This window comes from Phacochoerus africanus, chromosome 5 (assembly GCF_016906955.1).
Source record: "Phacochoerus africanus isolate WHEZ1 chromosome 5, ROS_Pafr_v1, whole genome shotgun sequence".
NCBI classification, from domain to species: domain Eukaryota; kingdom Metazoa; phylum Chordata; class Mammalia; order Artiodactyla; family Suidae; genus Phacochoerus; species Phacochoerus africanus.
In genome coordinates this window covers 12,043,886-12,056,007 of record NC_062548.1, presented here as the reverse complement: position 1 = coordinate 12,056,007, position 12,122 = coordinate 12,043,886, and the positions used below count along the sequence as shown (strand labels likewise).

General features: G+C 55.3%; 2 protein-coding genes across 3 annotated transcripts; one reads left to right on the top strand and one right to left on the bottom strand.

Annotated features, from left to right (window-relative positions):
• Positions 1–958: 958 nt before the first annotated feature.
• Positions 959–3,733, top strand: ABHD11 (abhydrolase domain containing 11). The gene is made up of 6 exons (XM_047779869.1): positions 959–1,154; positions 1,322–1,457; positions 2,126–2,299; positions 2,746–2,916; positions 3,026–3,207; positions 3,444–3,733. Exons 1-6 carry the CDS (start codon positions 1,039–1,041, stop codon positions 3,574–3,576), a joined length of 912 nt encoding a protein of 303 aa, XP_047635825.1. The 5' UTR covers positions 959–1,038; the 3' UTR covers positions 3,577–3,733.
• Positions 3,725–12,050, bottom strand: LOC125127196 (BICD family-like cargo adapter 1). Of its 2 annotated transcripts, XR_007134886.1 has the most exons (6): positions 11,795–12,050; positions 6,849–7,036; positions 4,985–5,110; positions 4,333–4,427; positions 3,988–4,108; positions 3,725–3,899 (listed from the first exon to the last, which is right to left on the bottom strand). XR_007134886.1 is itself a non-coding variant. In XM_047779870.1 (5 exons), the coding sequence occupies exons 3-5, from the start codon at positions 4,599–4,601 to the stop codon at positions 3,753–3,755; spliced, it is 537 nt and encodes a 178-aa protein (XP_047635826.1). In that variant the 5' UTR covers positions 4,602–5,110; positions 6,849–7,036; positions 11,795–12,050; the 3' UTR covers positions 3,725–3,752. The 2 variants fall into 2 exon arrangements, 1 of the variants encoding a protein (XP_047635826.1); XM_047779870.1 differs by having other exon boundaries at positions 4,333–5,110.
• Between the last annotated feature and the right edge of the window lie 72 nt (positions 12,051–12,122).

The following is a 12,122-nucleotide window of genomic DNA, read 5'->3' as shown; positions in this document are numbered from 1 at the left end:
CAACCACTGTAAACCAGCTATAATGAAAAAAAAAAATCATTTTATATATATAAAAAAAAAAAGAAAAAAAAGAAAATGGCAGCCCGTCAGAGTTCCAAAAGGAGGTGACCAGCCAGCAGACGTGCTAATGGGGTGGGAGGCGTGTTTATTTCTCTACTGGTAAACGGTGGGCGGGGGTGAGCGTATCTGAACCATTTCGGCTCAGTGCGGCAAATGTCCTCTCTAGTACGAACACCTGGCCTCCCACTTTGACTCGAAGTCCAGAGGTTCCAGTTCTGCCTCTCGTAAAAGTCATTTGCCTCCACTTCCCCATCTGTAAAGGGCGGGGCAGGCGGGGGTGTGAGGTTGGAGATCACCTCTAGAGTCCCTCCTAGCTCTTTCCTAGAGTCAGGATTGGTAAGAGGTGCTCTGTCTGGCCTGCCTGAGCCCCTGGCTGTGAAGCACGGCGCCTCCTAGCTGGCGCCTCGACGACGGGAGCCACTCCTGGCGCCTCTCGCCCGCGCCCGCCAGCGGCACAGAAAATAAGGGACCCACCCAAGGCGGCGCGTGAGGGCAAAGGAGCAAGCCAGGTGTGGGGCCGGCAGCGGGCCCAGGCAGGACCTCCTATGCTAGTCAAGGATCTGCCCCGCGGCCACCTTGAGTTCACGCCCAAACTCCGGTCGTCAAGAGCACCTGGGACCTGACTCCCAAACCGCAAGCCCTGATTCCCCGTAAGGATTCTGTACGGGGAGGGGCCTGGCGGAGCATTGTGGGGGCGGGGCCAAAGTACTGGGTGGCTCCGCCCGGGACGTGGCCAGGGCGGTGCTCTCCTGTGGGGGAAAATGCCCGCAGGCGTACGTACTGGCGCAAGGGGCGGAGCTGGGAGAGACCGACAGTTCTCTGGAATTACGTAAGGAAACGTGGCGAAGGAGGGGCGTTCCGCCTTGGGGGGCGGGGGAGAGGGTGGAGCTCCAGTCGGAACTGGGCGGGGGCCCGCCTAAAGACGCAAGGCGGAGCCAGCGAACAGACGAGGTTCGCGCCAGGTCTCCGATCCCGGGGATGCTCCGCTGGGCCCGCGCCTGGAAGCTCCCCCATAGGGGGATCGGCCCCTCCAGTCCCAGCTTCTCCAGAGTGCCTGTTGCACTCAGCAGCAGCCAAGGCGGCACAGAGCCGAGGTCAGTCAAGGGCGCCGGGGTGGGAGGCCTTCCTTCGCCCCTCCCCCTCCAGTCCGGACCAGGTGGTTCCATTTCCTCTGCTTGGGCCCGCCCCCTCCCAAGGCCGCTCCCTAAGCGGCTTTCCCAGCTGGCTCAGACCCTCCGCTCATCCTTGTTCCTTCCGCCAGGCCGGTGCCGCTTTCCTACAAGCTTTTGGACGGGGAGGTAGCCCGCCCGCCCCTCGTCTTTTTGCATGGGCTCTTTGGAAGCAAAACCAACTTCAGCTCCATCGCCAAGGCCCTAGCCCAGCAGACTGGCAGGAGGGTAAGCTTCCAGAGGTGGGGCCTGGAGAGAGGCGGGCCTTGGTGAGCGGCGCCCTAGAGGAGGCAGACTAGAGGCCCGCTTCTCTGTCCCCATCGCGGGGAGAGGCAGGTCTCTGAGCGGAAATGAAAGAAAAGGTTGTCCTTCCAAGAATGGAACCCGCAGGGCAGGCAGACCTAGGCCATAGATGAACCCCATACATTCCCTTGTGCTTTCACCCATCCATTCCTTCATTCGTGTTTTGGATGCCTGAGTGCTCCACCTTGAGCTAGGCTCTGCCGTCCCATGCCTAAGTGCCAACACCTTACCCCCAAGAGGGCCAGACCCTGCTTATTCCCCAAGGATGACAGGGGGCTTACCAGCTCTTATCAGCAACCCGTTCTTCTGTGCTCCAACTATTGCAAATTCTGCTTTCTCTGTAGTTGCTACCCAGCTAGGCCAGACCTCCAGAGACGTGGTCACACTCCTTGGGCCTTCTGGCAGAGTGGCTCCTGGTTCTTCATCTGAACTTCCAAGGTCCGAGAACTGAGTCCTCTCATCACCTGGGCCCTTTTTCCTCTTCTGGATCTCCCCCCAGGCTCTCCACCTCCCTCAGCCTACAGGCCTGCCAGGCTTTAGGTTATGCCCGGAATGTACATGCCATTGCTGTCCCCATCTCACCCGCTCCCCAGGTGCTGACAGTGGATGCTCGAAACCATGGCGACAGCGCCCACAGCCCAGACATGAGCTACGAGGCCATGAGCCAGGATCTGCAGGACCTCCTGCCCCAGCTGGGCCTAGTGCCCTGCGTCCTCATTGGCCACAGCATGGGAGGCAGGACAGCCATGCTGCTGGCACTTCAAAGGGTGAGCCATCCCTGTCTTTCTTTCATCCATTGCAGGCCCTGAGCACCCAACAGGCAACCCAGGACTCCAAGGAGCCTTGGACAGCCAAGTTCAGGACTCAGAAACTATGCCTGGAGTTCCTGTCGTGGCGCAGTGGTTAACGAATCTGACTAGGAACCATGAGGTTGCGAGTTCGGTCCCTGCCCTTGCTCAGTGGGTTAATGATCCGGTGTTGCCGTGAGCTGTGGTGGAGGTGGCAGACGCGGCTCGGATCCAGCGTTGCTGTGGCTCTGGCGTAGGCCCGTGGCTGCAGCTCCGATTCAACCCCTAGCCTGGGAACCTCCATATGCCGCGGGAGCAGCCCAAGAAATTGCAAAAAAAGACCCAAAAAAAAAGACAAAAAAAAGAAACTATGCCTGAAACCCACTGTGCCTGCCCTAGGGTCCCCATCTCATTTTCTCCTGCAGCCAGAGCTGGTGGAGCGCCTGATTGCCGTGGACATTAGCCCAGTGGAGAGCACATCCAGCTCGAACTTTCCGAACTACATAGCAGCCATGAAGGCCATAGACCTCCCGAATGAGGCATCCCTCTCCAGTGCCCGGAAACTGGCCAGTGAGAAGCTCAGCTCTGTCATCCAGGTAATGCACCCCCGCTCCTGAATGGCACTGTGGGCTGGGACCTGTCAAAGGAGGAGGGGCAGCCCCACGCCTCACAGTCCCCCCCAACACAACTACTGAACCCCCACAGAGCATAAGCGTACGGCAGTTCCTTCTTACCAACCTGGTGGAGGTGGACGGGCACTTCGTGTGGAGAGTGAACTTGGACGCTTTGTCCCAGCACTGGGACAAAATCTTGAACTTCCCACCACGGCAAGAATCCTACTCTGGACCAGCCCTCTTCCTCGTTGGTGGAAACTCTCAATTCGTGCTGTAAGCCGGCAGGGTGGTGGGAGTGGTGTGCCCGACTTACCTGGCCCCCCAGCCTGGGGAGCCTGCCTCTGGGAGGGCCTGAGGGTTGGCCAGGGGTGCCTGAGAACCCGGAAACCCCACTGGGCATGTGGGTTCCCGTGGCTCTCCATCTAGCCCCACTTGGCCTCTGCTTCTCTCCTTCTCGCCCCATCTTCCTACTTTCACACCTTCTTGGCGGCCTTCTCTCCGGCGGACAGTCCCAGCCACCACCCTGAGATTAGGCGGCTCTTCCCTCGGGCTCAGATGCAGACCGTGCCTAATGCTGGCCACTGGGTCCACAGCGACAACCCGCAAGACTTCATGGCTGCCATCCAAAGCTTCCTGGCCTAAAAGTTGCCGGCCAGAGGAGACATGAAACCCCAAACTTCAAGGCCCCGCAGGCTGCTCCTTGTTCCAGCACAGAAGGACTCAGGTGGGCACTGAGAGGGCACGAGGATGTAGAGGGGTTCAGACCTCAAACTTTAATGAATAAACGTACTCTTCCCAAGGTCTTGGGCCGAGTTCTCTCACCGCCAGTGTCCCCATCGACCCAAGGGGAGTCGGACCCAGGGGGTCCTGGCAGTTCCAGAGTTCACTGGGGCTCCCAGGCCGCCCCTGGACTCTCTCTGCAGCTGACTCTCCACCCGCTGCCTCACCAGCTGCTGCATGTCCTCCTGGGGGCAGGAGAGCAGGTTCAGGGGCCAGGCCTCTGCCCGTCCAGCCCTGCCTGCCCCCCAGGCCCGGCCGGCATTCCCACCCTACCTCCCAGGCCTCCACCTCCTGCCTCAGTCTCAGCTTCTCCTCCAGAACTTCCAACAGCTGGGCCTCCACGGCTCGCAGCTTGGCTTTGCACGTGTCCAGCTCAGCCTCCACTGCCCGCTTCCTAAGGGGGCAGAGAGAGCTTGAGGCTCAGGCCCCGCACATCTGCTTCTGAGCCCTGGGGGTGGACAGGTGTGGCCACAGTCCCTGCCTTGTGACAGGGTGGGCTGTTGTGTGACTTTCCTTCTAGGAATGCCTGCCTTCCCCCCTCCCCCTCCTGGCAGGGCCAAGCCTTGGGGGGCGAGCCCTCCGCCACCCTCCCAAGCCCCACAGGCGGCTGCCTCTCACTTGGCAATGGCTTCATCCCGCTCCCGCAGGACCTGGTCCAGCGAGGGCTCTGTCTGGGTGTCCCCCAGTGCTCCAGCCACTTGGGATTCTGGGCTCTGTTGTAGGGGGACAGAGGAGGGAGCAGCGACTTGGGGCTTGCCTGGATGAGGTGTCCCACTGGCCCTTTCTGCCCTGGCCTTGGCCCTGATGCTCATGGCAGGAGGGGAAGGGTCTGAGCTGTTCAGTACCTGCCCCAGTGCTCTGGTATTGTGGGCAGGGGACCCCTCCATGCTGAGGGCATAGTTGGTGTGGCCCTTTCCTGCCTAAGGGTAAGCAGAGGGGGCAGGGTGTTTGGACCCCAAGGAGGAAAGTTCTCACCCGACCCCCAGGAAAGAGACAAGGTGGGTTCAGAAGGACACTTACCCCTCGAGGGCCCCAGACTGAGAGTGGCCTGGTGACTGGGACTTCTGTCAGCGGGGTGGGGCAGGCGGAGGACATGGCCCTTTGCCCTCCCCGTCAGGGCACTCCCTGTCAGGCCCCGCCCTGGACAAGCTGGCCATGCCCCTGCCTCCCCTCCTGGTTCCTGGAACCCTCCAGCCAGAGCCACGGTTTCCTCAGCTCCTTCCTTGCCCAGCCGTGTGTGCCCCTCACCCCAAGGGGGTGCTCTACTCACATCAGGAGGTGAGAAAGGCCTGACAGGGCCAGAAGGGCTCTAGTGCTGCGACAGGTGCTCCAGTCCCCCGTCCCGAAGAGCTGGCAGCTTAGGACCTTGAATGGCACCCACACACGCAACCATAACCTTAGCAGGAAACAGAAGGAAAAATGTTTTAACTGTCCCTGGCAAATTCCGTCTAACATCTTGAAGAACCATCTTCCCTAGCAATTTCCTCTAATAGTCCTACAATATTGCTCATTATTCTTCCAGTATTTCCGCAGTATCGCTCATTATTCCTCCAGTATTCCCACAATATTGCTCGTTAGTCCTCCAATATTTCCAGCATGCTGATTCTGGAGCGTGGGTGGTCTCCCGTGCTCTGAGGGGACGGGGGCTTGGAATCTCAGTGTCTCACACCTCCCTCACCTGTGCTCACGGAGCACACAGGTGACATCAGAGGTGCAGGAGGGCCTCCCTGTTGAGAGGCTTTTGCAGCAAGGTTACATCTTGGGGGTTAGGCCGTCAGCCCTGCTCTAAACAGTAAATACTTCCTCCAGGACCCTCCCGGAAACTCCCTGTAGTCCTGACGCCTGATCGTCCATGGGTTCCATTCAGCCAGGTGCCTCTCCAGCAGCCAGACTCCACAGTTTCTTGGTTGAACCCCAGGTGAGGAGGTGGGGTCAGGCCCTACCCCAAGCACCCCCATTTGTGGAGGAGATCAATTCAGTAGTGTGTTTCCGAGGCTGCTTTGTGCCCTGATCCAGGGACCCCCGGGTCTAGCAGGAATGAAGCATAGAGAAAATCAGAAAAGGGTGTCAGGGAGTCTGGGGACAGTGGGAGCACAAAGGCCCCTCACAGCCAGTCACAGGGGTTCCACAGGAGCTTGTTGGGAAAGCAATCCCATGAGCCAGTGGGAGTCAGCCAGAAGGGCTAACACTAATGCCAGGCACTTATTTTAACTTTTTACTTTGACATAATTTCACACTGCCCTTCAATATCCAAAAAAAGTATCTTTTTAGGGTAAAAAAAAAAAATGTAATATGGTATCAAACATTGTGCCCAGTTGTCCCATCTCTCTGGTCTCCCTCAATCTAGAACAATTTGCAGGCTTTCTTTGAATTTTGACCTTAGAAAAAAAATTTTTTTTGACCTTGACGTTTTTGAAGATTATAGGGAGCTTATTTTGTAGACTGTCCTTCAATTTGGGTTTGTCCATTCTTTCCTCACAGTGAGACCACTGTTACACATGTGGGCAGAAAGACCACAAAAATGATGCCATGTTCTTGTATCTGGTACCGTTTGGAACCGTGTCTGGTGGTGGGCTTTTTTTTTTTTTTTTTTTTTTGCTGTTTAGGGCTGCACCCGCAACATATGGAAGTTCCCAGGCTAGGGGTCGAATCAGAGCTATAGCTGCCAGCCTATGCCAGAGCTATAGCAACATGGGATCCGAGCCGCATCTGTGACCTACACCACAGCTCAGGGCAGGGTTGGATCCTTAACCCACTGAGCAAGACCAGGGATCGAACCCGCTTCCTCATGGACACTGGTTGGGTTTGTAACCCACAGAGCCATCATGGGTACTCCCTATCATTGGGTCATTGGGTGTCCCTTACTGAGTTCTTGTCATTTTTTATGTGTGTCACCATTCTTTTTGGCTCAACAAGACAGTCCAAGTTCGTCTGTTTTTTTTCCTGCCCCTGCCCTGGAATTAGCCATTTTGGCAAGAATACCTTTTACTTTTGGGGGGAGAGTAATAGTGCTTTGAAACCAATATCTGGCTGTTGGTTGTGCTCAATGCAATTAGGGTAACCTCTGCTCCCAGACCCACACATGTTTAAATACACACACAAACACTCATTTAGATCTATGTTTATTCCTTTACCTGTATGGTGGTTAATTTTTTATGTCCATCTCTACTGGGCCATGGTGTGCCCCAGCCAGCTGATTAAACATTCCTTCTGGGTTTGTCTGTGAGGGTGTTTCCAGAGAGATGAGCACTTGATTAGGTGGCCTGAATAAAGCAGGTGGGCCGTCCCTGTGTGCACGGGCCTCATCCAATCCACTGAGGGCCTGGAGAGAACAAAAAGGCAGAGGAAAGGCGGAATCGTCTCTTGCGGACTGTGGAGCTGGGGCCTCCGTCTTCTCCTGCCCTCGAACTCGTATTTGCACCGTCAGCACTCCTGGTCCTCAGGAGTGCAGCCTTCCGTCTCAGTCTGCAACTCCACCACCCTGCTCTCCAAGTCTCCAGCTTGCCGACAGCAGATTGTGCGGCTTCTCAGCCTCCATAATTGTGTGAGTCAATTCCTCATAATAAATCTCTTCCTCTATGTTTATCCTATTGGTTCTGGTTCTCTGGAAAACCCAGACTAATACAGTTTACATATATTGAAAAGCGGGTTTCCATTCAGACCTTAAATGCCCATCCAGGACTTCCCATTATGGCGCAGCAGAAACGAATCCGACTAGGAACCATGAGGTTTCGGGTTCGGTCCCTGGCCTCACTCAGTGGGTTTAAGGATCTGGCGTTGCCGTGAGCTGTGGTGTGGGTTGCAGACACGGCTTGGATCTGCATGGCCATGGCTGTGGCGTTGGCCAGCAGCTGTAGCTCTGATTTGACTCCTAGCCTGGGAACATCCATATACCGTGGGTGCGGCCCTAAAAAAGAAAAAAAAGATTCCAGTCCAGGGGCACAAGGTTCATCCTACCTTTCCAGATTTTTTACTCCCTTTTCCCTAGTTGTCTTCAATACATTTTTTGTTTGTCTTTTTTGCAATTTCTTGGGCCGCTCTGGCGACATATAGAGGTTCCCAGGCTAGGAGTCGAACCCACAACCTCATGGTTCCTAGTCGGATTTGTTAACCACTGAGCCACAACAGGAACTCCATTTTTTTTTTTCTTCAATAAATTTCATAATGTGTTCATTCTCCGTGTACATAGTGAATCTCCTGAAACCACAGGCTGCCCCTGACTTAGATGCTCTCCTTACAGGGCTTGGGTCCTGCAGGGCAGCCTTCCCACCCCGCTCCAGGGCCATCCACATGCATGGCTCTGGCTGCCACGGGGCTGTCAAACACTTCTAAGAACCTTATAGTCATCCAGTCCACAGACATTTATTGAGCACCTACTATGCTCCAGGCATGTTTCAAGTGATGGACATGAAACAGGAAGGTAGACGAAGTTCCCTAACCTCCAGAGCTCACGTTCTAGGGAAGGGAGATAGATGGTAAACAAATAAATGCATATACCAGATGGTAAGAAGTGCGGAGAAAAAGAATGAAGGGAAAGAGAATGAGGAGTTTCCGTAATGGTGCAGCGGAAACGAATATGACAGGCATCCACGAAGGACACAGGTTCGACCCCTGGCCTCACTCAGTGGGTTAAGGATCTGGTGTTGCCATGAGCAGTGGTGTAGGTCGCAGCCATGGCTCGGATCCCGGGTTGCTGTGGCTGTGGTGTAGGCACGACCTACACCTCTGATCGGACCCCTAGCCTGGGAACCTCCATACGCTGCCGTGGGTGTGGCCCTAAAAAGACAAAAGAAAAAAAAGAGAATGAGAAAAGAGTAGGAGATTGCTATTTTATATAACTCTGTGCTAACCCTAGGAGGATCACAAATATTAACCCACCATTTGGATGAAAAATAACTATTCTCATGACTCAGAGTAATATTTCCAGTAACAGCATCGCTCACAGATTCAAAAAGTTCTGTAATTCCAAGCACAAGCAAAGATGACCCTTTTGAGAAAACTGCACCAGGGTACTCAAAGAAGACTCGAGGGATGATACATGACACGTGACAGTGAGAAGCAGACATGCAAGTGAAGGGTTTCAATAAACGTCCCCAAACCATGAGCATGGAAAAGAATTACTTCCAAATAAGTTTATTCTTAAAAATATATGATGTAAAATATTTAAATTTTAAATGTTTTCACAAAAGTGAGTGGCTTATTTTATCTGCATCCCTCAATGTTTAAATTAGAATATTGGGCCAAATTCCTTTTTTTAAATCTTCTCATTGGGAAAAGGAGGGCAATATATTCAGGCACGTAGTCAATTCCATCACAAAGCCCTACCTCAAATACCACACACGGAGCTGTGAGACTCATTCCCCAGCTGCCTGCTGCCCATGTCTCCCTCCTCCGCTGCTCCCCCAGGATGGCTGAGCCCGGGGCCTCAAGACTGAGCTAGAAGATGGTTACAGGCTGATGGTGGCCTGGGATCAGGATAGATGGAAGGGGGAAGGAGAGCTGCTGGCTGGGCAGGGCTGGGCTTTGTGGTCAGGACCGCTTGGATTTGCGGGGCTGGATGGCTTAGAAACCACTTCACCCACCCCTCACTACCTTGTTTCTCTTTCCCTCTCTGAGCCTTGTCGTCCTCACCTGTGCAATGGAGCTAATGGAAGGCCTCCCAGACAGGTTCATGGCAAAGGTGACCCTTATATGATGGCCAGTGCTTTGTACAATAATGGGCCAGGGCCAGACCACAAAGCAGCAGGAAAGCAACAACAGGAGAGCATCAACGACACACGCAGTCTCTCCATCCGTGGAGCCTGGATCAGCTGCCCCTTCCTGATCCGCACTCCCCACAACTCTGCCCCAGGGACAGTTCTATTCATGAAGCCTACACGAGCTGCCTCCCCTTCTTCCGCCAGACCCCGAAAGCCCCTGTACTTCCCTGTCATTGTCTTGTCACTGTCAAGGTGTTTCTCCCACCAGCCTGAGAGCTTCTGGAGGACACATGGTGACTGTCACCATCCCAACCTGGGTACACACATGCACTCTGCAATGAGGGCATGGGTGAGGCAACACTGGCCTTGCCCAGTAGGTGGCAGCAGTTCCTAATAGCAGGGATCCAGTGGTCAAGGGGTCCACCACGACTCTTCCAGCCTGTGGGCTGGAAAGCCCGAACTGTGCCTGGACTTAGGGAGCTCCCAAGTGCCCAGCTCTCAAATGAGTGCTCCTTTGAACCGCTGAACACAGCTCATTCAAGTATGCAAGTGTTTTTTTTTTTTTTGTCTTTTTGCCATTTCTTGGGCCGCTCCCGCGGTACATGGAGGTTCCCAGGCTAGGGGTCGAATCGGAGCTGTAGCTGCCAGCCTACGCCAGAGCCACAGCAACGCAGGATCCGAGCCACGTCTGCGACCTACACCACAGCTCACGGCAACGCCGGATCGTTAACCCACTGAGCAAGGGCAGGGATCAAACCCACAACCTCATGGTTCCCAGTCGGATTCATTAACCACTGCGCCACGACGGGAACTCCGTGCAAGTGTTTATTATTCACTCCACAGACACACTTTCTGTGCCAGTCTTGGGGAATCAATAAGAACATGAGCCCATTCCTTTCCTAGTTGGGATAAACACAGGGCTTTGTGGAGCCACATAGAAGGAGCCCAGAGCTCATTCTTGGGTGGTCAGGGACAAATTCTTGAAGGAGGCGACGCCTAGGAGGGAAGAACTAGAAGTCATTGGCCAGGTGCATGGGGAGGAGAGAAGAGACAGGGAGGAGAGGGCTCCAGGCACGTGCAAAGACCCCAGAAGTGGGGGCAGAGCAGGCATCATGGCTGCTCACACAGTGGGAGCAACGGTGGCCTCCAGGAAGGAAAGCAGGGCCAGATCACAAAGGACACGGAAAGCTTTATTGGGGGGTAATGTTTGATGAATGAGTGAATGAGACTAAGACCTGTACCAGAAAGAAAGAGTATAAGGTGAAGAGCCCACATTCATTCTTTATTCATTTTTCATGCTACCATTCAATATGCATCCCAACAAGTAATGTTTGGCATGACACTAGGACTCTCTGAGGGCAGGAGCTCTGTCTCCCCTTCTGCCCTCTCCCCATGGAGCCAGACACTGGGCTCTGGGGCTGCAACCATAACTTGCCCCACTGAGTCACCCTGCACACAGAAATTACTCTGGACCAGGAAGCAGCACCTTCCCTGCCACCCATTTCCCAAAATCCTGGGAAGGCTCTCTGGCAGGTGAGTCCTGGTTTCGCATCTGTCAAATGGGGCACTGTCAATGTCTGGACAAGTGGAAGGGGTGTGGTCGTCTCTCATGCCAGGCTATGTCGGAGCTAATCTTGGGCCAGACTTTCCAAGGAAGGAGGGATGGCTGGAACAGTGTCTCCAGCCTGTCTGCCAGCCAGCTAACCTATGCCCACCGTCTGGGAGAAGTGCCAGGCTCAGACACACTGGGCAGCAGGGGACTGGCCCATCTCCAAAACAACACCTTGGCAGCCCTGGGGAAGGGAAGGGGGAGTGCTTGGCTCGAGGTCAAGAGCGTCTGGGCCGGGGCACAGAGGGGACAGCTGGGTGTGTGCATGTGGCTGTTGCTCAACGAGATGCTGGCAGGGAGCAGAAAAGGAGCATCTGCTCCTGACTAGCCGCCACCCACCACCCCTCTGCAGTACGCCAAAGATCTTCCCATTCGTCAGAGAAGCTGGGCCCCAAACTAGCTTCCCCCAGCTTCTAGACAGGAAATAGGATCTCAGGGCTGGGGCTGGGATGCAGGGTTGAGAATGAAGGGAAAGGAGAAGGACATGGGACTACAACTTCGATCTCCTTCCCCAAAGATAGAGGGGCTCCTGCATCCCCTTGGGAGTGGGAACTAAAGGCAAAGGGGTGGTCTCGCAACATCAGGCATTGAACTGAGAAATCCTGGGGAAAGAGAGGGCCAGCATCTGAGAGTGGATAAGATGTTGGGGAGAGACAGGAAGGGTAAGGGCTCAAAGGCTGGAACCCTGGAGGCTTTGGGCTGGAGAAGGCTTCTGGAGGTGGATGCTGGAGGTCCTAATGCAATAACATGAAGGAGGGAGGTGGGGTCTAACCTCTAGCAAATCCCTGGCGATGTGAGGCGCTCTAGGGGTGAAGATCCAGGGTCCAGAGGAGGGATGCTGAGCGGCCGAATCGAGGGAGGGTTGAGATGGGGGAGGGAGCAGGGGCTCTGGGGCCCGACCCCAGGCAGGATCACGAGGCGTCGAGAACGCAGGGGGCCGAGGTTCCAGGGCTGTGACGCTTCTGGAGACCTGGTGTGAGGATGGGAGCGGGAAGCCAGAGGCCCTGACCCAGGTTCCAGGCCGGGACCAGCCGGGGCGGGGCGGGGCGGGCGCGGGGCGGGGCCGGACTGAGGGCTGGGCCGGGGTCCCGGGGGCCGGG